General features: G+C 40.7%; 1 protein-coding gene across 2 annotated transcripts in view; it reads left to right on the top strand.

Moving 5' to 3' along the window:
- Window positions 1-17680, top strand: part of slc24a4b (solute carrier family 24 member 4b) — a 35469-nt gene extending 17789 nt beyond the window's left edge. Inside the window, exons 3-17 of one of the 2 annotated variants that reach the window (XM_040125416.1) lie at window positions 274-350; window positions 2847-2921; window positions 3018-3102; window positions 3217-3320; window positions 3692-3766; window positions 3890-3915; window positions 4179-4232; window positions 6575-6666; window positions 9206-9375; window positions 9651-9786; window positions 11053-11219; window positions 12514-12628; window positions 13374-13486; window positions 13632-13697; window positions 14652-17680. In XM_040125416.1, the coding sequence (XP_039981350.1) occupies window positions 274-350; window positions 2847-2921; window positions 3018-3102; window positions 3217-3320; window positions 3692-3766; window positions 3890-3915; window positions 4179-4232; window positions 6575-6666; window positions 9206-9375; window positions 9651-9786; window positions 11053-11219; window positions 12514-12628; window positions 13374-13486; window positions 13632-13697; window positions 14652-14801 (1505 nt within the window). In that variant the 3' untranslated portion in view covers window positions 14802-17680. Of the gene's footprint in view, window positions 1-273; window positions 351-2846; window positions 2922-3017; window positions 3103-3216; window positions 3321-3691; window positions 3767-3889; window positions 3916-4178; window positions 4233-6574; window positions 6667-9205; window positions 9376-9644; window positions 9787-11052; window positions 11220-12513; window positions 12629-13373; window positions 13487-13631; window positions 13698-14651 lie in introns of both variants that reach the window. The other variant, XM_040125415.1, reaches the window with a different exon arrangement.
- Window positions 17681-22949: the final 5269 nt, after the last annotated feature.

Consider the following 22949-nt stretch of genomic DNA (forward strand, 5'->3'; position numbering starts at 1 on the left):
CTATTATTACATTTGCATTTGGGAATACAAGATGTTTTTGCTGTATTAGATAACCCAGTGGAAAGAGATAGAAGAGAAGGAATAACTCCCATAGGTGCCACAACCAAATGAGTTGGGTGTAAGCCTGCTGAACCAATGGGGCATCCCAGGCCTGTTCCTCGCAGACCTCCATCCATTACGGAGTCACCCAGTCCTCTCATGGTGGAGCGGGGACATGTACCTTGCCGTCATGCTGCTTATGTGTGGCGACTGTGACGTTTTCTCTCTCCTCAGCAATACACGAGTTCCCCGATGACCTTTTCACCAACGACGAACGAAAGAGTGGTGCCATTCTGCTGCACATTGTGGCGGTAAGAGGAAATTTTGTTTAAGAAGCGGCCCCCGCATCACCCTTCCCCTCGGTCCCCAGTCAGCACTCTGTGAAGCTCCGCTGGTTGAAGGAGGATTTAGAAGCTTTTCACAGAGCCAATAACTGCTTGTCCAGCTTTTAAAAGCCTGTAAGGTGAGGTGGAGTTAACATAGTAGTTTTTGCCCGGCCAGATTTTAAAGATGCCTCAGAGGACTCAAGTGGTGGTAAACTTATCTTATTAAAACCAGCGTGCTCCCATTAATGGTAACCTACATATAAATGTGGACACAGACGCAGATCAACATATTTACTTGGAAAGATACATAGGGAAAGAAAGACAAGTGAACAAAGAATTTTTCAACTTTTATTTTTAAATATTTTGTATTGTAAAAAAAGATGGACCATGGGTCAATAGCATACAACACCAATGAATCATCCTCCCCAACACTTATTGTCCTCTTCCAATGTTGGAGGAGGAGGAGGAGGCATTAAATACATGCAGACATATAGTACATGCCAAATGCAAATGAAAGAATTAAAAGTATATTTAAAACAAAAAAAAACTAAGAAAAACTATACAAAAAACATTTAAGAAATCAAGCTAATACTTGACCCTGAGCAATAACGCGATTGAAGTATTTTACATTAAAAAAAAAAAAAATCATGCCAGAGAACTAAAACCTATGACCGAAGTTTCTGAATGAAGCAGTTCATTGAAGAACTCTCAAAATCTTGGCAGTTGGACCATGTTAGTCATGGGACTGGTAATTGTGAGGGCAGAAAAATGCCTTAAGGTTTCAAAGTACCCCTTGAATTTTTTTTTTTTTTTTTTACCAGGACAGTCACATTTATTACGGCTGGCTAATACCGTAAACTAAAAGGCTTACTGGCTAAACATCACAGCTGGTGTAATTGTGTATATATACTGTAGATCAGCCTTATGGTCTTTTTTTTTTTTGAATTTACTGAAAGCAGTCATTCATTTTATGCCTCCATAAAATGATATCTCCCAAAGAAAAACTTAAACTCTTTGAGTGAATGTAGAAAGCTTCATAAATATGGTGGTGCTACTCTGAAGTTGAAGTATTTTTACTCTAAGTTGAAATGTTTGCATGGTTCATAAACACAGTGCTGAGATGTAGATAAATACACGCCCAGGTCAGGATTAATGATAGCATGGAAATGTCTTTTTTCGTTTTCATGGTTTTGAGGTTTTTCTCAACATTAAAGAGAAATTTTCTACATTCAGTCATTTTAAGCTCCACTGACTTGGACATAAAGACAAAAGCCACCTGTGGATTTCAATGGAGCTGTTGAGCATTGTTCACTTTAAAACAACTGGCTTTAAAACCTTTTTATTTATTTTATATTTATTCATTTATTTTAATTGAACCCTTCCAGGTCTGCAGCCAGGATTTTAGAAATGCTGAGGTCATGGGTCCCCCAACACATTCCCCACACTGCTCAGAAAATTTTGACCAGAAACCAAGAATTAAATGGAAATGAATGGAGATTTTATTTCCCAACGTGAAGTACTTATTCACAGCTTTCTCTGCACTGCTAGGAAATGGATTCTAGGAGAGAAATGCACAAGCTTTTAATAATGTATTATTTTGTTGTATTAAAGGATAGTCTGTCTTAGTCTTTTTAGTAAAAAAAATTCTCTCCCTTTGCTGTTACTATCCTTCCAAAATGGCTCAGCAAGGAAACATGAAATATATTTTTTCACAAAACAAGGACTGTGGATTTTGTTCCTTACAGTGGAAGTGCATTAGGAAAGGGTCTCTTAATGGCCGGTATGAACGGCAGGAATAACTACAGCAAACACAACGTTTTTCAGTCTTATATTAGCACCTGGCTATTACTTTAAGATGGATTTGACAAACTGTGAATCCATCATTTAAAAGTAGTCAAATCTAAACATGCTGAGCAAAAAATACTAGAAGAAGCTCATAGCTCCTCATAGAAGAACCACAATGTAGATTTTATGATCACTATTGGGTTTTTGTGATCTGCTCAAGTTTGTTTTTCCCTTGTAAGGTTATAAAAATTCTCCTTAGTGACACACAGACATTTTCAAGACCAGGATATGAACAGTCTTCCTTACAAATATGACCAAAACCGAGATTTGAGCTAAAATCCAGCATGTTCACCTACGCCTCACCCCCAGATTTATGTTCCGCACTGAAATATGACTTAATGTTGTCCTGGCCTCATTACTGGGGAGGAGGAGGAGTGTGTGTGTGTGTACTTGTATGTGTGTATTTTTTTTTTTTTTTTTATGATCATACTGCAGTCCTGCACTGCCCCCTGTGGATAGCATAGAGCAGGGCATGCCTGCCAGAGCTGCCAGGTCGTGATGATGTCAAATCTGATCTATAATTTATACTGTAGATCTTGCCTAAGCCCCCCATAGAGGCACACACACGCACTCTTGCTTCTGTTCTGCCCTTGTCACGCACACACTCTTGAAATTTAACTCTGTTTCCCTCTGTAGGCGCTCTACATGTTTCTGGCCCTCGCCATAACATGCGACGAGTACTTTGTGACATCGCTGGAGAAGATCTGTGAGGTACTCGGACTTTCCAGTCTTTCATCTTGAAGTGCCGGAGGAAATCAATGCTGGTTTGTCTGTGTAATCCGCCCCTCTTTTACTTTACTTCTGCAGAAACTAGATCTGAGTGAAGATGTTGCCGGAGCCACCTTCATGGCAGCTGGCAGCTCTGCACCTGAGCTTTTTGCATCTGTCATTGGTAACCACACAAACACACACACACACACACACATACAGAGTGTGCATACACTTAGACTTTCCCAGATGGTTGGTGTCACTGCTGGATCCTGATTGGCTGCCTCTCTGTGCGCAGGTGTCTTTATCACCCACGGTGATGTGGGGGTGGGGACCATCGTTGGCTCGGCGGTCTTCAACATCCTTTGCATCATTGGTGTCTGCGGGATCTTTGCTGGACAGGTGTGTGTGTGTGTGTGTGTGTGTGTGTGAGAGAGGGGGAGTGACTTGCTGCTGTGGCTGCATCATTCAGTTGACTGACTGCAGACCAGCACAATTGCGGCAGAAGTTTTTGTTGAGGGGAAAACAGTCATCTTCATGAGTTAGTTTTCTCAGAACTGGTTTAAGTGTAAATGGAGAACTAAATTCTAGAGGCGTAAACGCATCATAAATCTGATTCTTCTCTATTGCCTTACAATAAAGCCCAATTTTCATATTAGGGGGTGATGATAACGTTTATTATCCACAAAACTTTAATAATCATGGATACAATTCAAAAGAAAAATCTTAGTTATGACCGTCCCCTTCCCCCTGTTCCCTTTTCCGAATCTCAGGTGGTGATGTTGACCTGGTGGGCTGTCTTCAGGGATTCCTTCTACTACATCCTGTCTGTTGTGGCTTTGATTGCGGTAAGTTGGTCAAGTTACGGGTTCACCACGTGCATTTATTAACGGACGCCACCCGAGACTTTTTTTTTTTCTTTGAGCGCTGTTTCATCCAGTCTAAGAGAAATGTGTCCCTTCCTTTTTCAGTTCATCTACGATGAGAAGATAGTTTGGTAAGTTGCTCATCCGGTTCAGCTGTAATACACTGTTGCTCGATTCTAAGCATTCAAGGACTTTGCTGCTACAGCCTAACATGGCCTATGGTGACTAAATGTTAGCAGGACTCTTTTCTTTAGCCCCAACTAATGATTTTCTCTGAGTAATACTTCCAGTGTAAGCTAAAAGATCTTGGATATTCTATTTATTTCTTTAAGTGGGTGGGAACCTGAATTTTGCTGTCTTCTTATTCCTCATCCTGGATTTTTCTTTTTATCAGGTGGGAGAGTTTGGTGCTGGTAGTCATGTACGCCGGATACATCCTCGTCATGAAGTGAGTTGTGCATATCACCATTTAATAAGCTGAGCTGTGTGCATGGGGGGGGGATGCCTACACACACTAACACCTGTTAGCCGCTGGCTATAACCAGCTGTGCACTCGGTAGTTTCACAAGAGAGGAGCGGGGTTTCCAGCTGGAGGGGAGTGTCTCATTCATGTCCCCTGCCCAGATGTTAGCAGCAGATTCCGCTCAGGAAGCACCTCTGGTGAAAAATATTGCTCCTCTACTGAATGAAGCTACAGCAAAGTAAAACTTTTATGATGCATTTTGTTCAGTTAGGAAAGTTTTATTATAGTTGTCTTACCTTGCCTTTGACAATTATACTGGATATCAAAATTAGATAATGTGTATATAATGTGTTCAGTGGTCTCATTTCATACGTAACAAAACTGTAGTCCCATGAAACATGCATGAATTTGTCATATTTAAGTATTTTTTTTCCTTTTAAACTTGTGACAATTATTAAAGGACTAGAACTGGAGTGTCTTCGTGGTTGACTGGATAGAGTATGTATTGTCTGATCACAATTTTGGGGTCGCAATCTGCCCCCGAGAGCTCCTTGTCTCCTTTACTGTATCCGTCAACAAAATACAGACTGCTCTATTACACCACATTTGTGTCTTTACAGGCCAAAGTGCATAACGCCAACCACATCGTCCCGTGCCACCGTCTCTGTCCAGCTGGTAATCTGTGTTACACGCAGCAGCATTCTGCCCTCTTCCTGCCATAAGAGTTTAATCTTTCTCCCTCTGCAGTAGCTAAGAGCACAGGCTTAACCGGCGCGCTCCCCTCCTTTTTTTCATTTGGAGGAAAGAAGTGCTTACTGTACGGATATGCTGTCATATGTCTCCCCTCTCCCATAATATCCTCTAGCCATTTTTGGGCTGTTCCATTCAAAATGAAGCAGAGCCGGTTTTATGTGGCGCAATCGCTGCTCTGAGGTGACTTTCCAGGGCTTGGCTTTTTTTTATTTTTTTTTATTTTTTTATTTTTATTTTTGTTTTTTTTCCCCCTAGCAAATGGCACACATCCTGTCAAATGTAAAACAAACATAGGGAAAAATGTGACAGCACAAAATATCAAAAAATCTCCTTTGAATGTCAGTGGAGATAAAGTTTAGTCAATTAAATTTGGACCTTAAACTGACAAAATGTACTGAGTAAAACATCTGTCTTTATAACATTAGCTTCATCAAGGACCTGACTTGGACTTTTTTTTGTCTTTTATGCATTATGTAGATGTATTTGATTTAATGTCTTTTTCACAAACTGATCTCAAAACGTCTAAGTAGCATAACCCAGCTACTAACGAAATGCTTCAGCTACTGTTACAAAGGTTTACAGTGGTGCCGCAGGACAGGAGTTCACAGTATGGACAGTTAACATTACGTGCCGTGGCTGGTGTAGTTTCATGACAGAAGTTAGCGTTAGCTATGTAGCTAGCTGAAAAGGCTGGTTTTGCATTAAACTTGCTAGCTTTTTCTCTAATCACCTAGTTGGAATTGGAAAAGTATAAAGCTTTTTATTTGTTTTTTCACTTTAAGAATTAAAACTATTTTATTAATGTAATCTGTTACATTATTGACTCATCTGATAATCTTTTACTGCTTGTCGGTCTTGGCCTCCACACATTTACAATCTGTGAAAACTTGAACGATCTCTATCCTTAAACCCCTTCGTGTTAACAAAAACCTTAACATGATGTAAAATGAAATGCTGAAGTGAAATGATAGCACTGAATCGTTTCTTGCAAATTGCGCGCTGAAGCTGCAACACATTTTTCGCTTTAATGTCAGCTTCTGACGGTGGAGCTCCTGAGTGCAGCTCTTCTGATGTGGCCAGTGAACACATTGTGATCAAAGGCAGCAGCCCTATGTTCAGTAATTTTCATCAATTTTTATTTAATACCCTCAAATGCTCTTATTGAAGGCCTGTGTGGCTGATGAAAGCCTTGTGGGTTGGCATCTGTGAACATTTCTGACTTTCTTTTCCTTTTCTGTTCCAATGCAAAAGTGCCATATTTCATGCCTTTTTGTTTAGTGGTAACGCTGATGCTGGCTTTCAGAAAGTGGGCCAACTTAACTGTAAATTCATTCTATAGAAGTAAACACTTTAATTAATACATATTAAATTTCAAACGAGTTGGCGCCTTTCATCTGAAGTTCATTCTGTAAACCCTATTTGCAAATTTGAATCTTGACACTGAATGTCCTATCTTGTTTGTTTGTCTTTTTTTGGGCGGGGAGGTCCCTCCCCCCTCCCTTTTTTTTTTTGACTCTCGGATGAACTATTTCAGCATCTCTAATTTAAGGATTATGTTCCATCTCTTTACTTAGATTCAACTCCAGCATGCAGAAGTTTTTCACGGGGAAGTCGAACAAGCACGTGGCCAATGGTAACGCTGCGGCCAGCAGTGAGATGGAGGACGGTAATACTAGTTATTACTATGTTTGGGATGACGACCCGTCATCGCCTTTGCTCTCAGCAGGTAAGGTTAATCAGACAGGCCGGGTACCCAAGATTACTCTCTGCCAGGAAATGACTCAGATATATATTGAAATAAGTTTGATGTTCCTGGGCTATGGGGGGGGGGGGATTAGATGATTTGGCTTTGTTTCTCTGGAAGACTGTGGATGTTTCCTTCTGCTAGAGGGTCTGTGGCTTTAACCTTTTCTCCTTTCCGCTGAACTAACTGAATTGCTTCAGCTGTTACTGTTTTCTGCTGAAATTTCCTTAAAGCAATAGTTCATCATTTTTTGGGAAATATGCTAATTTGCTTCCTTGGAAATGGTCTGGCATGTAGTAGCTGTAAAACCACAAATTTTACAGTTTGGTTTTTGTACGAATTTATCAAAAAAAGATCATTTGTTGGTTTGTGAACTTTAGATTTGCTGGTGGGTGGATTTATGTTACCCTCGGACAGCCGGCTAGCTGTTTACCTCCCCATTTTCAATCTTATTGCTATGCTAAGGTAAGTGGCTACTTGCTGTAGCTCCATTATGAGCATACAAATTGGTATTGATCTTAACCCTCAGCAAGAAAGCAAATAAACACATTTCCCAAAATGTCAGATATTCCTTTTTAAATAAGATTCTGCCGAGGAAAACTGCTAAATTTTGCAAAGAGAATTTTAGTCCTCTGACCTCTGTGAACTGCACCACCTTGAAGACATGGTTTGTTAAATTTCTCTTTCATCTTTATGTAGGTTCCTCCATTAATTTTCTCTGCCTGCTAAGTCTTTTTCAGGGTGATAAGCAACTGAGGCTTACCTGAGCATTCAGGGGCCACAAAAGGAAACGTTCTTGTTTAAAATGGGAACCGCATAACGAAGATAATTTTTCTAATCTGCCTTCGGTGATGCAGTTTAATGTCAGGGGACTTTGTTGGTTTGGGTCTCTTCAACTTTATCTGAATAGCATCTTCAGCGTCATGTTTGGCTGAGATTTCGTTGTAGCCACGGTTTCTCCACTTCTTCCGTTCCTTCCTCTTGACCACTCAAAAAACTTCTACTCTGACATTTAACCCCTGTGAGAGGTTTAACCCCTTCCCACTTTGGCTGCATTAGTGTTAACATGCCTGTCTGTTTAGCCTTACTAAACTTATTCTTGCTTATTGTCAACAGTGTTGTGCTGCCGTGTGCCAATTCTTTCTGCTTGCATACTACTTTTCCTCTGCCAGTCTCTGGGGCGTAGACCCACTCACTCCTGAAGTGGTAATGAATTTCACAAGAGGAAATATTTATGCCGGCTCTGTTTACACTGTTAATTTATGTGCATTCTTGAATGCATAATAAGTTAAATTAAGGCTGAGTTAAACTAACAAGTGTACTGTAGAAGTTTTTTAATTCCCCATACACAGCATCTTATAGCTAATTGTGAGCAAATGAGGTGTTATAGGACGCCAATAAAACCTTTTTTTAAGGTATGCATTATTGTCAGAACGCTAATGGTCTGAAGGGGAGAGACCGCGAGGTTAATGTGTCAGCCACGTGCAAACCAATGTGACATTGTCAGGTCAGAGATGCCAGAGGTTACGTCTTCAGTGTCACAGATTTAGAAGAAATTCTCGGTCGGCCCATAAATATTCACAACTGGTAGGGAAACTTCAAAGCTACACCAGGCAATTTGGGATTGCTATTTGAAGTTCAGTACCCAGGAATCATGTAAACTGTGCAAAAATACCCTCAAGTTTAAGCCACCTGACTGGTGTGTGGGGTTTTTTTTAAATACCAAAGGGACTAGAGGGGCAAAAAGACTCAGCACTGGTGAGTCCCGGGGTGAATCTCAAAGATTTTACACTCCTCTCCCCCATGGCATGAGCATTTTGGAAACTTAATCTGCCACTGCATCCAAATCTTAGAGGGATGTTTGATTTGAGTGGCCTGCAGAGCTGTAAAAGTCACCTTCATATTGACGTACGTAACCGTGCGGCATTCTACTAATATATGCAGGTTTATGTAGTGTTAACATGTTCACAGGTGAGTCTTTTTCCAGACCATCACTGTCCAGTGAAGACCACGTGTCTCCCAAATTTAAAATAAATGAAAGATTTAAGTGAAACAAAACTATTTCAGATAATCCAAAGGCTTCTTAGCCTCTGGATCATCTGGAACAATGCGTCATCACAATTAACTCAGTTTTTATAATGCACATTTTTTTTTTTTTTTTTTTTTTAACAGGACAGCGATGACATGTTAAATGCTCCTATTTGTATCAAATTTTATGATATACTGGAATTAAAATGGTCCAAACCTACATATGACTTCTAAAAACCAGAGTGACAAAGCACTTCATAGTCAGGAAGGTATCAAGTACATGCACTTGAGTGACACAAATAAAATGGATAGAAATGAATGAAAATACCGTTATATGCTTGTGATAATCTGGTAGCTTGATGCACAGTTCGTTCATTCATTGCATTTTTTTTTTTTTCCTTTAATATTTGTATCGCATCCCTCCACCCCTTAGTCAAGCCCAGCAAGGCTTACAGCCGCGGCTCTGTGGTGATGGTGGACGAGATCATGAACGCCAGCCCTTCGAAGTTTAGGTTTCCAGAGGCTGGCCTCCGTGTCATGGTCACCAGCCATTTTGGACCCAAGACCCGCCTGCGCATGGCCAGTCGCCTCATCATTACAGAGGTACAGCTGAGCGTTGTTGCTCCAAAAAGTAGATTTAGCTGCTACTGCTATACAGTATGTTAAGAGTTTCTTTTGGTTTGCTTATGAGTGATATCTGTATTTTCAGTTCTGACTCATTTGCTTATCTCACTTGTACAGTGTGTATATTTGTGATTTTCCGTAATGCAAAAACATACATATCTCAGTAAAGGTCGTGGCAGTAGCGCAGCAGTCAGAGGAGCAGCGCGTCTGCTCATGTGCTCTTTGACTCAGTTTGTTTTTTCTGAAAGCGCCAGAAGTTGGTCCAAGCTGCCAATGGCGTGGAGACACAAGTGATTGACGGGAAGGTTGAAATCGAGAACGGAAACGTGCCGGAGGACAAACCCACCGAGGCGGAGGAAAACGACACCATCTCGCCGTTTCATATTCCAAGTACATGGTCCATGTGTTTACTTGATTGATTGATTGACTGTAATTTGGCATGCTTTAATTTGGCTGGGATACTTTAGGGGGTAAAAAGATACAGGAATAGCATAATTATGAAGAATCTTCACATCTTTGACATTTCAGACATTTATAAATCTATTCTACATCCTCCTGTGTCACTTATTTTAAGAACTTGCGGCATTATTAGTGTTGACAGGAGTATTTAGTTGGACAGCCCTGCTCAATCTGCCCCAAGAATTACTTTCCACTTCAATATTATATACTTATATTATTGACGTCCCTATTGACGTCTTTGCTGAAATTAGTCAGTGGCTTCATATATACTAGGTAATGATGACCCTCTTTGACAGCTTAGCAGGGCTTTTATCAGTCGGTGGCTGCTGATGTGAGAAGAATCTGAATAATCTGATTTAACATGAAACAGACCAATTTTTCTGAGTGTTGCGTTATATTAGGCTAAAGGCATTAAAACGAGGGGGGGGGGGTGTCAAAATTTTGGTGTTTGAGGTGATATGTGCAGTCTGTCTGCGGAAGTTTTGTGCAACAAAACGGGAATAGGGCGCTGTCAGTACTAATGCTTTTGCCAAAAAAAAAAAGGCTTTCAGTTGTGGTAAATGACACATGGAGGGCATGTTTATTCTTTTCACTAAAGCCAAAGAGGTATCCGAGGTATCTTATGCTGTTTTTTTGTTTTTTTGTTTTTTTAACACTATTAATTTGTCCCATTTCAACAAAACCTTATTTACAGTACAGACAACAATGACAGGAAGAAAAAGATATGTTAGCTGTATTTGTAGTGCAAATATTTTTTTTAGCAAAAAAAAATGACTATTAGCAAGCAAAATAGATTTTAAGAAATCTGTATATGTTGTTGGCACATAGAATAGAAATAGGTCAGTATACCTGCTTAAGAGTGACATTAGCAATCAGCTGCTTGACAGGATAGGTTCTTCACATAATCAATTAGGGGAAACAAGATTTAATTTTTTTTTTTTTTTTTTTAAATGTCAAAAAATAAATGGGAAATATGATCTGACCAGCAGCAGGGTCATTGAACAGAAGCTGCAGGTGATATTGACCTTGATCACATTTGTTGACGGTAATTATTAAAGTAAAAATGAATTTGACAATGACGCCGGTAACATTTAGTACTCCATCATCTAGTCGATAAGCTTTTATTTATTTATTCCCCCCCCCCCCCCCACACACAACAAAATTCTGAAGAGCTCATCTTGTGTGTTTTTGCTGCAGGGGGTATTGGCAGCAAAGTGAAGTGGCTGATCTCGTGGCCTCTGCTGCTGTTGCTGTACTTTACCGTCCCGAACTGTGCCAAGCCGCGCTGGGAGAAATACTTCATGCTCTCCTTCATCCTGTCCACTGTCTGGATTGCAGTCTTCTCCTACTTGATGGTCTGGATGGTGAGTGTAATAGCTATTTGTGTGGAAAGCAAGAACTTAAATTCAGAACGAGGCATTTACCAGGACACCTTTAGTGTTTACTTTTGAGTCTAGCAGTGCTGAAATGATCAGTAGATTAACAGATTAGTCAATTGGCATAAAGTGAATTCACGCTAATTTCTATTATTGGAATTTTTGCTTGAAAAATTCATTAAATAATTATTGAGACATTCTGTGTTTCCAGCCTCTCAAAGTTGAAATTTGGCTGCTTCTCTTTGTTTTATATAATTGTTTAATTTTATAATTAATTATATATATTAATTATATAATTGTTTTAATTCAATATCTTTGGGTTCTGGATTGTTTAGCCAATTAGTTGATCGTCCAAAAAGTAATTGGCAACTATTTTCATAATTGATTTTAATTCATTTTTGATATAAAAATGTCAAACATTCACAAGTTCCACCTTGTCATTTGAGTATTTGTGCTTTTCTTAGTATTATGTGATAGTGAATTCAATAATTGTTTCACATTTTGAACTGTTGGTCGAGCAAAACAGGGAATTTGACATTTTCCACCGTATTCTGGCATTTTAGAGACAAAATGATTGATTGAGAAAATAATCGTCAGATTTAATCGATAATGGAAATGGTTGTTTGTTACAGCCCTAAATTCAAAGATACAAATCAGAAAAGCATGACATACCAAAACCAGGATTTTGACCAAAGATATTGTAAAAATGAATTAGTACAGTTGAAGAAAGCTTGATTCACACAAGTATTGACTTTCAAATTAGTTACCTTGTGCTTCCTGCCAGAATGTCAACATTAAATATCCATAAGAATTACAACTCCGTAATTACTCTAGTCAACATATACAGACATGTGTATGTAATAGACAAAAGTAATAGTACAAACAGTAAAATACATAAGTTATCCAACAGAATGCTGTATTGGCAACACATTAGCCTCGGACAGCTAGCACAATGGCTAGCACGGTTCGCCGTAAACTGATTGAAAAATTGAAAAAAAAACAAAACTGTAAAATTAAATTAACATATCACAAAGCAGTCATAATAAGAGTATCTACAGATACTGCTCAAAGGCCATTTTGGGAGCAGATAAGAGTGTCAATATTTGCTCAAATCAAATGAATCTGACAAGTTGCTGGACGTGTAGAATTGTTACAGAACTGAGTGTTGAAATGTACTAAATCTTAAGCAATGTTCTGTTAGGCTCGAGGGATGTTGAGCTTTTTTCCCAGCACTCTCAGATAATGCTATTTCTGAGCCCTGACACTCTCTGTGTTTCCTCAGGTGACTATAATTGGCTACACTCTGGGAATCCCTGATGTCATCATGGGCATCACTTTCCTGGCGGCAGGCACCAGCGTCCCAGACTGCATAGCCAGTCTCATCGTGGCTCGGCAAGGTATGCCTTTTCCCCCGGAATCGTTTTAGGATTGATATTTTTATAATGGCTTATTATGCAGTAGAGAGCCAAATGTGGATGTGGCGGCTACGTGGTATGCATTTAATACCACCAGTCCACCAGCACATTCTCATTTTTAAAAGATTCTTGCACTTTAACAATCCCTGATGCTGGCTGGGTGAATCATCGAAATAAACAAACACTACAAATATAGATACAGTGTCTTTGTGGATACTTTGAGGTAGTTTGAGGTCAGAGTGCTTTCTGGGATGTTTTTTTTTCAAGTGGATAGATGGAAGAAGTAGAAAAATGTATCACAATGTCGATAAGTAAGTTTGCATTGTAAACTGTTTACATGCAGATGGTGTTAAACGTACATTTGTTCATTTTAGCTATAAGTGGAAAAACGTATGCCGACATCCAGATATGCTAAGGTGCATTTGGTTAGCTTTTTAGAAAACTGTTGCAACACGCATACAGAGATGTCGCCTGCGTGCACGGACACAAATCGTGCAAGTATGAATTTGCAAAGTACAACTCAGGGACAAGAGAAAATAGCGCAGAGATGCTTATGACGTTACAGCGTAGCCCTGCGTCCCTGCCTTCCCAGCTGAATAAGGTGAGGGCCCTCGTGAAGATCGGAAAGTACAGAGAAGCGAAATGTTAATCTTCGGTCGGAAATAAAGTGGTTTATTGGGAGGAAAGACTGCACATCCTCCTCCATTTCCTCTTCGTTGTGTTGCAGGTCTGGGAGACATGGCGGTGTCCAACACAATCGGCAGTAATGTGTTTGATATTCTGGTGGGACTGGGCGTTCCCTGGGCGATACAGACCATGTGTGTCAGCTATGGTTCAGAGGTAAGGAGCCTCGTTTACTTTCGCAGCAGCTCAGACCTTTTAATTAGTAACAACAAGATCCAGTGTTTCCTTTTTATACCTCACAGTCAGTATTGAGATGAAATGGCCGCAGATGACTTGCCAACCTTCAACCTGTGTGTTGCAGGTGATGATTAACAGTCGGGGGCTGGTGTACTCAGTGGTGCTTCTGCTGGGCTCTGTGGCCCTCACGGTGAGCAATAGTTAACGAGGTTTTACGCTACACTGGTTTACTACTGTAGTGTAACTTATGTGTTGAAATCTGAGAAATCTGCGGTATTTGTATATGAATAAATAACATCCGTGCTTTGGCTACTCTCATCACTCCACTGATGCGCTGTTATGCAACGGTGACTGAAGCATGTTATGTAATTGCTTCATAAAAATGTAAAAAAAAAAAATTTTCAGAATTGTATTATAACACTTTGTGTCTTTCTGTCTTTCCTGTGAAAACTCCTCTGGTGCACTGGAAATGATATATTATTCTTTTAGGAATAAATTCCGGTCGTTATGCTGCATTTGATAATAAATTGGAATGTGACACAATAGAATGACTCTTTATCGCAATTCAGAGTTCTAGTCAGAAAGCCGGACACATTTTCTGGAACTTTCCCTTCACAATGGGACATCAAATAAACATGGGTGCGCACAATGCCAGTGGTAAACGAAAAATAATTTTACAAAATGTAATACTTTGAAAATGCCACTTAGGTGTGGGTTTATTTTTATTAGGTTGGAGTCTTTTTAATCGCTTAGAGCAGGAATTTCATTTGGTCAAGTGTGTGTGTGGTTGAGTTTCTGGACCTCATCAGCAGCCCAAACCCACAATGCGTGCGTCCGTGTTTTTCCCACCTCAACATGTCAAACAGGCGAAGGCCAGTAATGACACATTTCCCACTTGTGATTCACTGCATAAACTGTAGCTACAAACAAAGGCAGCATTAGCATGAGCAGATCATCTTTTCAAAGACTATCATCAGAAAAGTGATATAATTGAAGTGAATAAATCGTTGCCTGCAGCCTGAAATCCTAATGTGTTTTTTGTTTTGGTACATTTGAACTCAAAGCACCTCCCAGTAAGATTTCATTTGAAAAAATACTAGTCCCTGCACAAGCCATTCTGATGTGTTTTTTATTATGTGTGCAGGTTCTGGGGATCCACATGAATAAGTGGAGGCTGGACATGAAGCTGGGCATCTACGTGCTGGTCCTGTATGCTGTTTTCCTCTGCTTCTCCATCATGATCGAGTACAACATCTTCACCTTCGTCAACCTGCCCATGTGCATGGAGGAGTAGAGCACCGCAGCAACCGAAACCTCAGTGCTCCCATAGCAACCCCAAACTTCTTTTTTTTCTTTTTTGTCCTTTTTTTTCCAGTAATGCCGGACCTATCTGCAGATTTTTTATTTTTTCCCTCCCCTGCACTCTCCCTTGTAATCCTTTTAGTCCCAAATATGAATCTAATTTCCTCGAGAAGGCAGTGCACTGTAAGAGTGGACTCCATTCTGTGTCTCTTTGTCCTTATGTCACACAGTGCCGGTCCTTAATGCCCATTATGTCGGGCATTGCCTGTTACCGCAGTGAAGTTTTTAGTTACTCTGTGCGCCTGTGAACTTTCTACCCATCTAGCATGCCTTTTTAGATGTTGGGGACCTCCAGAATCATAAATTGTCCATATTGATTATTGGTGCGTGTTTTTTTTTTTTTTTTTTTTTCATTCGTTCACATTGTAGATTTCCACACGCCCTTTTCAAAGCCTTCCCAAATACCAACCCAGTCTGTGAAGAGAAGGGGAAAAAAGTAATCCTACCACAAACCCTGATTCCAATCAACACCTCCCATGTAGAGACAAGTCTCCTTGAACTAATTCCGAAAAGATTTACCACGTTACCCCAGCACCCAAAGAAAAAAAGTACACTCCTCTTTCCCTCTAGAAACCCCATGGAGGAGGGCCTTGTCCTTGGCAGCTCCCCTCCTCCAGCCTGGACCTGACTCCCCTGGCATGGCCTTTGGCATCAGGGAGCGGATACTGTTTGCGCTTCACTCAACCTGCGCAACTCTTCTCAACCTTCATCTGCTTGATCAAATCTGTTTTGTTTTTTTTTTTTTTTCGTTTTTTTTCTTTAAAAAAAAAAAGACATCAGGACACTTTGTGTCGACATGCGTCACAGTCCAGATCAGTTGACTGTGAGGGTGTTATGCATATGCAGCACTGCACAATATAAACTTGTAAACACTTTTTTTTTGTTGTTTTTTGTATTTATTTTTTTTCAAAACAAGGTTTTGTCTAGTATGAAATATGAAGGTGAGATTGTTGCAAATATAGGACATTGCCTGTTTTTCACTTAAACATATTGCACATGGAAATGCTTTTCTTGCTGTGTGCTCTAAGGAGATTTGACCACTCAGAAGGGGTATTAAGGCTGGTGGTGGCGGCTCCACCCAAGTGTTGTTTTCATTCATTGATGGGTCATTTCACTTTTCCCTCTGCACAACTTCAGAGAAGAAGAAGAAAAAAAAAAAAAAAAAACTGGCTCCAGATCTGTGGGATGCATCTGATTTTTGTCATCATCAGGTGACTTGTTCTCATCACGAGACAGCAGCAGCATGGAGGTAGTCGTTTTAAAACAAAACACACCAAAAAAAAAAAAAAAAAAAATTGCAAAGACACCAGACAGTTCTCAAATCTGACTGTCTGCTATAACACCCTTTGGCCAGTAGGGGGTACTGCAGCCCCTCTACCCAGGCAGGGGTGACAACCACAGCTGCCAGTTATCAGGGAAACTCTGAAATGGACAACTCCAAGAGGTGGCGGTGGTGATGGTCTCTGGATTTTGAGTTACATGTAGATATTGCACTTTAACAGCCATCCTCTCATTCTGAATCAACTAGTGCTTCCTTCTGTGCGTGTGTCTTTTCGGTGTATATGTGTCTGTGTGACTGTGTGTTTGCGAGAGAACGTGTGACTGTGTGTGTGTGTGTGTGTGTGTGTGTGTGTGTGTGTGTGAGAGAATGAGAGAGAGAACGTGCGCTCATTACAGGCCCGCGCTACGTTTCTGACACCGGGCTCTTGACTCTCAGAGTGGAACCTCGTTAACATCATGAGCACACCCGCCTCTGTCTGCAGTGCATGCTGGGACATTAAACGCAGCTCCTCCAGAGCACAGCGAAAGGCTGAGGGCTTGTGGGCATCCCCATGGAAACCGCCCAACCCACTTACAAAAATCGGCAGCTACGAGCTACACTGCAATCCAGACATTTTGACGTCATGCAAAAATGCCTGTGATGAGTAACACAAGTTGAGGTGCAGAGACTTAAAAACTGAAAAGCGTGTGGGGAGTGTTTAAGTGTTTAAAATATTCCTCTGCCACACTGTTGGCAGCAGGCACTTGTATATGCAATCTCAATGTAAAGAATTTATGTGACAGAAGGGCCCCTGCAAGGTTGCCATATAAAGACGGGGGATCCTGTGGAGATGTGACGTCGGTTTGTCTAGTAGTACTTGATGTGTGAGCTCACAGGTGTGTGTTTTGACAGCCAAGGAACTGAATCAACAGCGTGGAAGGTTTCCGGAAACAGTGGCATTGTGGGAAGTCCGACTTTTCCCCCTCCTGCACACAACCTCTTTTTCCCTCTTTCCGCACTTTTGTCCCCTCTTGCACAAGGGCATTAACTTTCCACCAACCCTAGCCGAAGGAGCGGAAAGGCAGCAGGGAGCCTGGACGGACAGACGGCTGGAATGGATGACTTTCCTCCAGCGCCCTCGGGCCGTCGTCACTTTTCAATGGGCCCTGGTGAGAGCAGACGTTAAGGAAATAAAAAAAAAAAAAAAAAAAAGCTGGACCCCCTTAAGCTGCTACTCAGTCAGGGTTCGAATAGCTGTGTTTACTGGATGGAGGTGACCACACAGGGCCTCCACACACCCATTGACATCCTTTTACCCCCCCCCCCCACAAACAACCTTTTCAGTGAATCTTCTGTACATACAGTACAGAAGATCATACAGTACCTTTTTATTTTTTGGTTTATGCTTTTTGTGGGGAAGGCACGTTTGTACTGTACTGTAGTTGATTCAGAATGTGCAGTGTTAAGAGTTTTTTTTGGTTTGTTTTTTTTGGCCCTGTGTGGTCATGTCCCGGTTGCCAGTTTTGAGCAGTAACACAACAGCAGGGGAACCCCCCCCCCTTTTTTTCCTCATCTTGACACACAGCCTCTGTTCTCACCGGTCGTCTGACTTGCATCTTTGTTACCAAGTCACTTTTTTTGGAAGAGGAAAGATAACGTAGAAATTCAGCTGCCATACTTGTTGAATCTTTGCATAAATCCAGACTGTATGGAAATCCTGTGTACAAAAGGAGCGCACACTTTAGCACACACACGTTAGAAATGGCAGTTGTGAACACAAGAGAGGACCGGTATGTATTTCATGATTGAATGCGACCTGATGCACTGTGAGCTCAATGTGACGTGGGAGTTGTTTGTCAAGAATAATAAATGATTAAAAAATATATTTAATGTAAAGTTAGTTACTATAAAACATTACTGAGGACATCTGTATAACTTATATGAATGTATTGTCTTGCTATACTGGACATATCCAACCAATGCATTTTACTGTAAAGCAATAATGTGAAGAAAAAAAAAAATAAAATGGCAAAATAATTCCTGTACATTTGTCTCATGAGTTCTTGGATTGTTTGTGACATATATAAATTAAATGAAGCCATTTGTACATGTATTTGCTGGTTGTGCTGTTTTTTTGTTTTTTGTTTTTTTTCACAGCATGTATTGACAATGTTTTAAAAATGATTAAAAGGGCACTTATTTTTGGATCAAATCTGTGGTGAGCACATTTGCTCCAGTACGGTTAAGCTTCTTGGCTTGTGATCCCCTAAAGAAAAGCAGAGTAGCTGTTCATACTTGTCATGTTCGAGGCTAAAAGAGATAAAACTAATAACCAATATCCCCCCCAAAAACCCCAAATTAAGACAGCTTGACTTTTTTTTTTTCACTTCCTTCTTACCCCCTTAATCATCTTACAACCCCTCATATTCGTTGTGACCATTTGAAGGGGGGTTTGGGAACCACTGGACTAAAATATCTAAAGTAGTATAAACTAGCCTCATCTCAACCAGTTGCAGCAGTAAAATGCTACTTACAGTTTGATGCATCAATATTGACAATCTAATAATGTAATAAAATATATCAGTCACAGTGCCCCCCCCCCTGCAGAACGAGCCTTATTTACACTTTCAGTAAACGATGTTGACAATACCCTTCTGCTTCTACTTAAAGGTGATCCAGTGATTCAGTTTCATAAAACTGAGGGGGCTTGACAGACACACAGTGAAAAAAAAAAAAAAAAAATGGTTGAAACTGAAGAAGCAGAAGAGGCCATGATATCCTGGATTTGAGTCCCTTTCTAGATATGTTGGTTTAAATTAGTATTTTAAATTTATGCAAGTATAAAGAGAAACGTACCAATTCAAAAGCTCCAGCTATATCTTGTTCAGAAACCTTTTTTTGTTCCCTGTAATTCATTCTAATTCCTCGACGTGAGATTTAATTAACAGAAAGAGATAACACTGGGTGACAATTTCAGATTTGCTGACTCAGAGTTTTTTTTTTTTTTTTTTTTTCCTTTAACCAAAAGCCAAACAAATCGGTGCAGTTTACATAGTTTTGATGTGAGCAGATTAAGATGTGTAATAAATCTTGTTGGTCTAAAGCTAAAGTCAATGAGTTTGACTTACTCCTTATGGCTACTCTCATGCACCAACAGCAATTAAAAGTAGTTTATGTCCCCTCAAAAACTCTTTAATATATACCGGCCATATCCCCCTGGCTTGATTGCACCCACCCCTTTTTCATTCTTCCGGTCGTATACAGTCGTATTTAATACAGAATTCATTGATTTTTAATTAAGATTCCAGCATCTTCGCATCACATCAGCAGTGGATAAATTCACACTCAAAGTCTTCATCCAAAGCAATACCATGCAACAGTACTTACTTAAATTTGGGATATGTGTGAGATTAGATAGCAAATAAATCATCCGCTATTTGGTTGAAACACTCCTGAAAAGAATATCTAAATGAATGAGTCCTACTCACGATTCAGACGTTGCTGTAACGGTGTGTATTTCTCACTGATAAAGAATGATTTATTGGTCCTTACTGGAAACTTGTCTTGTCCAATAATCAAGCTCGAGAGCGACGCGCTTATCCAGGCAGTTTGATTGCAAACAGTTTGTTATTGATAGCGACAGCTGGCAACATGTGGAGTGTCCATCGAGGGCCAAGTGATGGGAAAATTCATGTTTTGATTGCATCCGGCCTCCATCAATCTGGCTTTCCAGTCAGTAGCACCAGTAGGGGGCAATGTTGCAACAGGGTTCCTTCCGCCGGTGTCATAGGCAAACTCCGTTACAGCTCAGGATGAAATGAAAATGGGGCTTCTTTACCAAAGTGAATAAGTCTCTGGCACACTATGATATAACGTTTCAAATATTGTACAGTGACAAAGTCAGACCGTGACCGGAGTGAATGCTCTCTGCACGATTTCACGCACAGAAAACATACTGCACATAATTTGTTGGATGATGGATGTCCATATCCCTCATCTGCCAGCAGACAGCTAGCCATCTGGTGAGACCAGCATGGCTCGTGCACGCTACTGGTGCTTCTCCCTAATGAGCCACCCTCTTGGCTACTGTGTTGCAGTTAACAAGCTTCTCTGTCAGCCGTGATCTTGTGCTCTGATGAGTTCCCTCTCTGCCCCCTAACAAGCCCGTTTGGGCAGCTACTGCGCGTCTCCCGTTAATGCCGGCTTAACTCCCCTCCAACATTTGTTGTGCCACATTTGGAGACGGGGCCCACGCATCCCGGCCTCGGCGTAATACAGCACCGTGATTCTGCTTTGAAAAGTTGTTTATCTGCTCCACCGCCGCCCCCACGGTTACAGTTTGGGGACATTTTCTTTCCTTGTTTGTGCCTTGCCAGTATTTTTGACACTGCTCTGCTGTTTGGGTGAATTGCTGTGCTGCAGTGATAGATGGTGAACAAACTGGGTTGCTGCTGCCTGCTGCAGTCCCTCATAAGGGCATCAGCACCGGCGGTCGCCCCTGTGTCTTTAACCACCAGTTTGGTTTGCCTTCCTCCGTAGCATACTGACATGTGCTGGTGGACTCGGACTCTGCATTTTTGTTTAAGGACCGGGGTGTAGGTTATGGGGGGATCTATTAGGAGAAATGGAATATAATGTTCGTAATCCTTTTTTCATTAGTGTATAATCACCTTAAAGTAAGAATCGTTGTGTTTTCGTTAGCTTAGGATGAGCCCTTCATATCTACGTAGGGAGCGGGTCCTCTTCCACGGAGCCCGACATGTTGCGCTGACATGTTTCTACAGGAGCCTAGAATGGACAAACCAAACACTGGCCCTAGAGAGGGCCTTTCGGGGTTTTACGTTACCTGAGGGCCACCGTAGGTTCTCCAAAATGCTCGGAAAGGGAGGGGTATTCAGTTGGTTGCAATCTGTAACGTGACCACCAGATGCCACTAAATCCTACATACTGGTCCTTTAAGTGTTTAGTTCATCCAAATTACAAAACCTCTAATGGTATTAGGTTACCGTGAGAGCAGGTTTGGTTTTGAGGTGTCGCCTCGTGGATTTCTGCCTTCGACCCGATTCATCGGAAGGGGATAGATTTTGTGGTGGCCCTCACAGAAATGAAAAAATACATTTAAAAAAAAAAATTCAACACCGGCATCTCTTACCAAAAATAATGTCCCTGTTACTCTGGATAATTCACAGACCTCACTGGAGCTACTTTCTATTGAGGAAAAAGTCTCTGTGGACTATTCTGATTATCCTCAATCTCTGATGTCTAAAAAAGTGTCTTCGCCATTTGGCCCTCTCAGTCCTGTCATCCTTTGTCAGCATCATGTTGCAGTAACCCGTGACTGGTGACATATAAGCTACGATGAACTTGGGCCTGTGGGAAATGGGGCTTGTTAAGGCATCGGTTCCTACATTTTCTGGATTGTGTCTTCTTGCCACCCCTTGTCACAGTTTACAAATGTCGTTGGATGGTGGTCAGTTCAACCAAAGAGTGATTTTGCTTTCTCAGATTGTTTTATTTGAAAGTTTTTACACAAGCCTTAATATACAAAATGAATGCCTGTTTATCATGTAAAGCACTGGTGCAAGGATGTTATACAAATGCTCTTGCCTTGCCTAATATGTAAAAATACCCAGTTAAAAAAGTTAGAAAAATAAACATAATTGTGTGTTGCAAAAAAGTTCCTTTTTATTATTTATTTTTGTTAAATTCAATCTTCAGTGCATGATGATTCTTGATGTACTCATTTTAACATGGAGAGTATAGGCAATATTTTAGGGGCCATTTTGTGAATTGTACTCTCAACCCCGTTTCTTTGTATTGGTTTTCTTGGCACTGTCACCCAAAGCGCCAACAGTAAAAATCCACTCGCTGGGTCCATTTAAGGTCCCTACGCTAACAGGCCACAATCCTTAGGTGATACATTGCTTTCGTACTCCATTACCACCACGTGACCTTTCCCTGGTATTTAAACTGTCTGCAAACTTTATAACTAGATAGAATTAAAATAAAGTGAATAACGATGAGGTCAGTAGCATTTTTGGAGCTGTAACCTGCGGTCACTAGTTCTTCCGGGTCTCCATTAGCAACCCAGATGATAATGAAGTCACGTAGAAACGAGAACAAAGATGGCACAGAAATGAAGCCATAAAACTCCAAGCACAGTCAGCTGTTTTCACAACTAACAGCAGGACTTTCCACCACGACGCACGCTTAACTTTCATTTATGCTTATCTGTTTATGACAGCTCCCACAGTCTGTTCCCCGGTGCACTGGGGCTCAGTGATTAATCCATCCCGCACATGCGGTACAGTTCATGAAGGTAACACAATAGCTTCTTATCATTGCATGTATGAATATTAAGTAGTCCGTCCTGGTGATGGAGTCCGTGCGCAATGGAGACTGATAGTTCTGATAAGACCATTTTGAAAAAAAAAAAACCAAAAAAACAAAACAAAAACTCAACTAATGGTGAGTCCTGCACTGAGCCCCTTAATCAAGGTTAGAGTCAGGATGTGTAGTGTGTCATAGATCACTGTGGTCTTCTGTTAGGCTATTCCACAGACATCCATCATAACAAGAACACATTAGTGTTGGAGAGCGTCCAAGGTTTGCATTTATTGTAGCCTGAAATATAGATTCACAATCAGATCAAATCTAATTTTAAATTAAAACAGTAAAGCTGACTCAGGTTACTTTGCTTGGTTTTTAGCAGAAACCACAGTCATACTTTTGTTTCTTGTTATCCAGAATTAATATTTGGATAATTCCTCCTTTATTAGTGAACTACATTTTGTTAAACTTGGCAAATGAGTAAAACAT

The sequence above is a fragment of the Xiphias gladius genome, chromosome 4 (genome assembly GCF_016859285.1).
Source record: "Xiphias gladius isolate SHS-SW01 ecotype Sanya breed wild chromosome 4, ASM1685928v1, whole genome shotgun sequence".
Lineage (NCBI taxonomy): Eukaryota > Metazoa > Chordata > Actinopteri > Istiophoriformes > Xiphiidae > Xiphias > Xiphias gladius.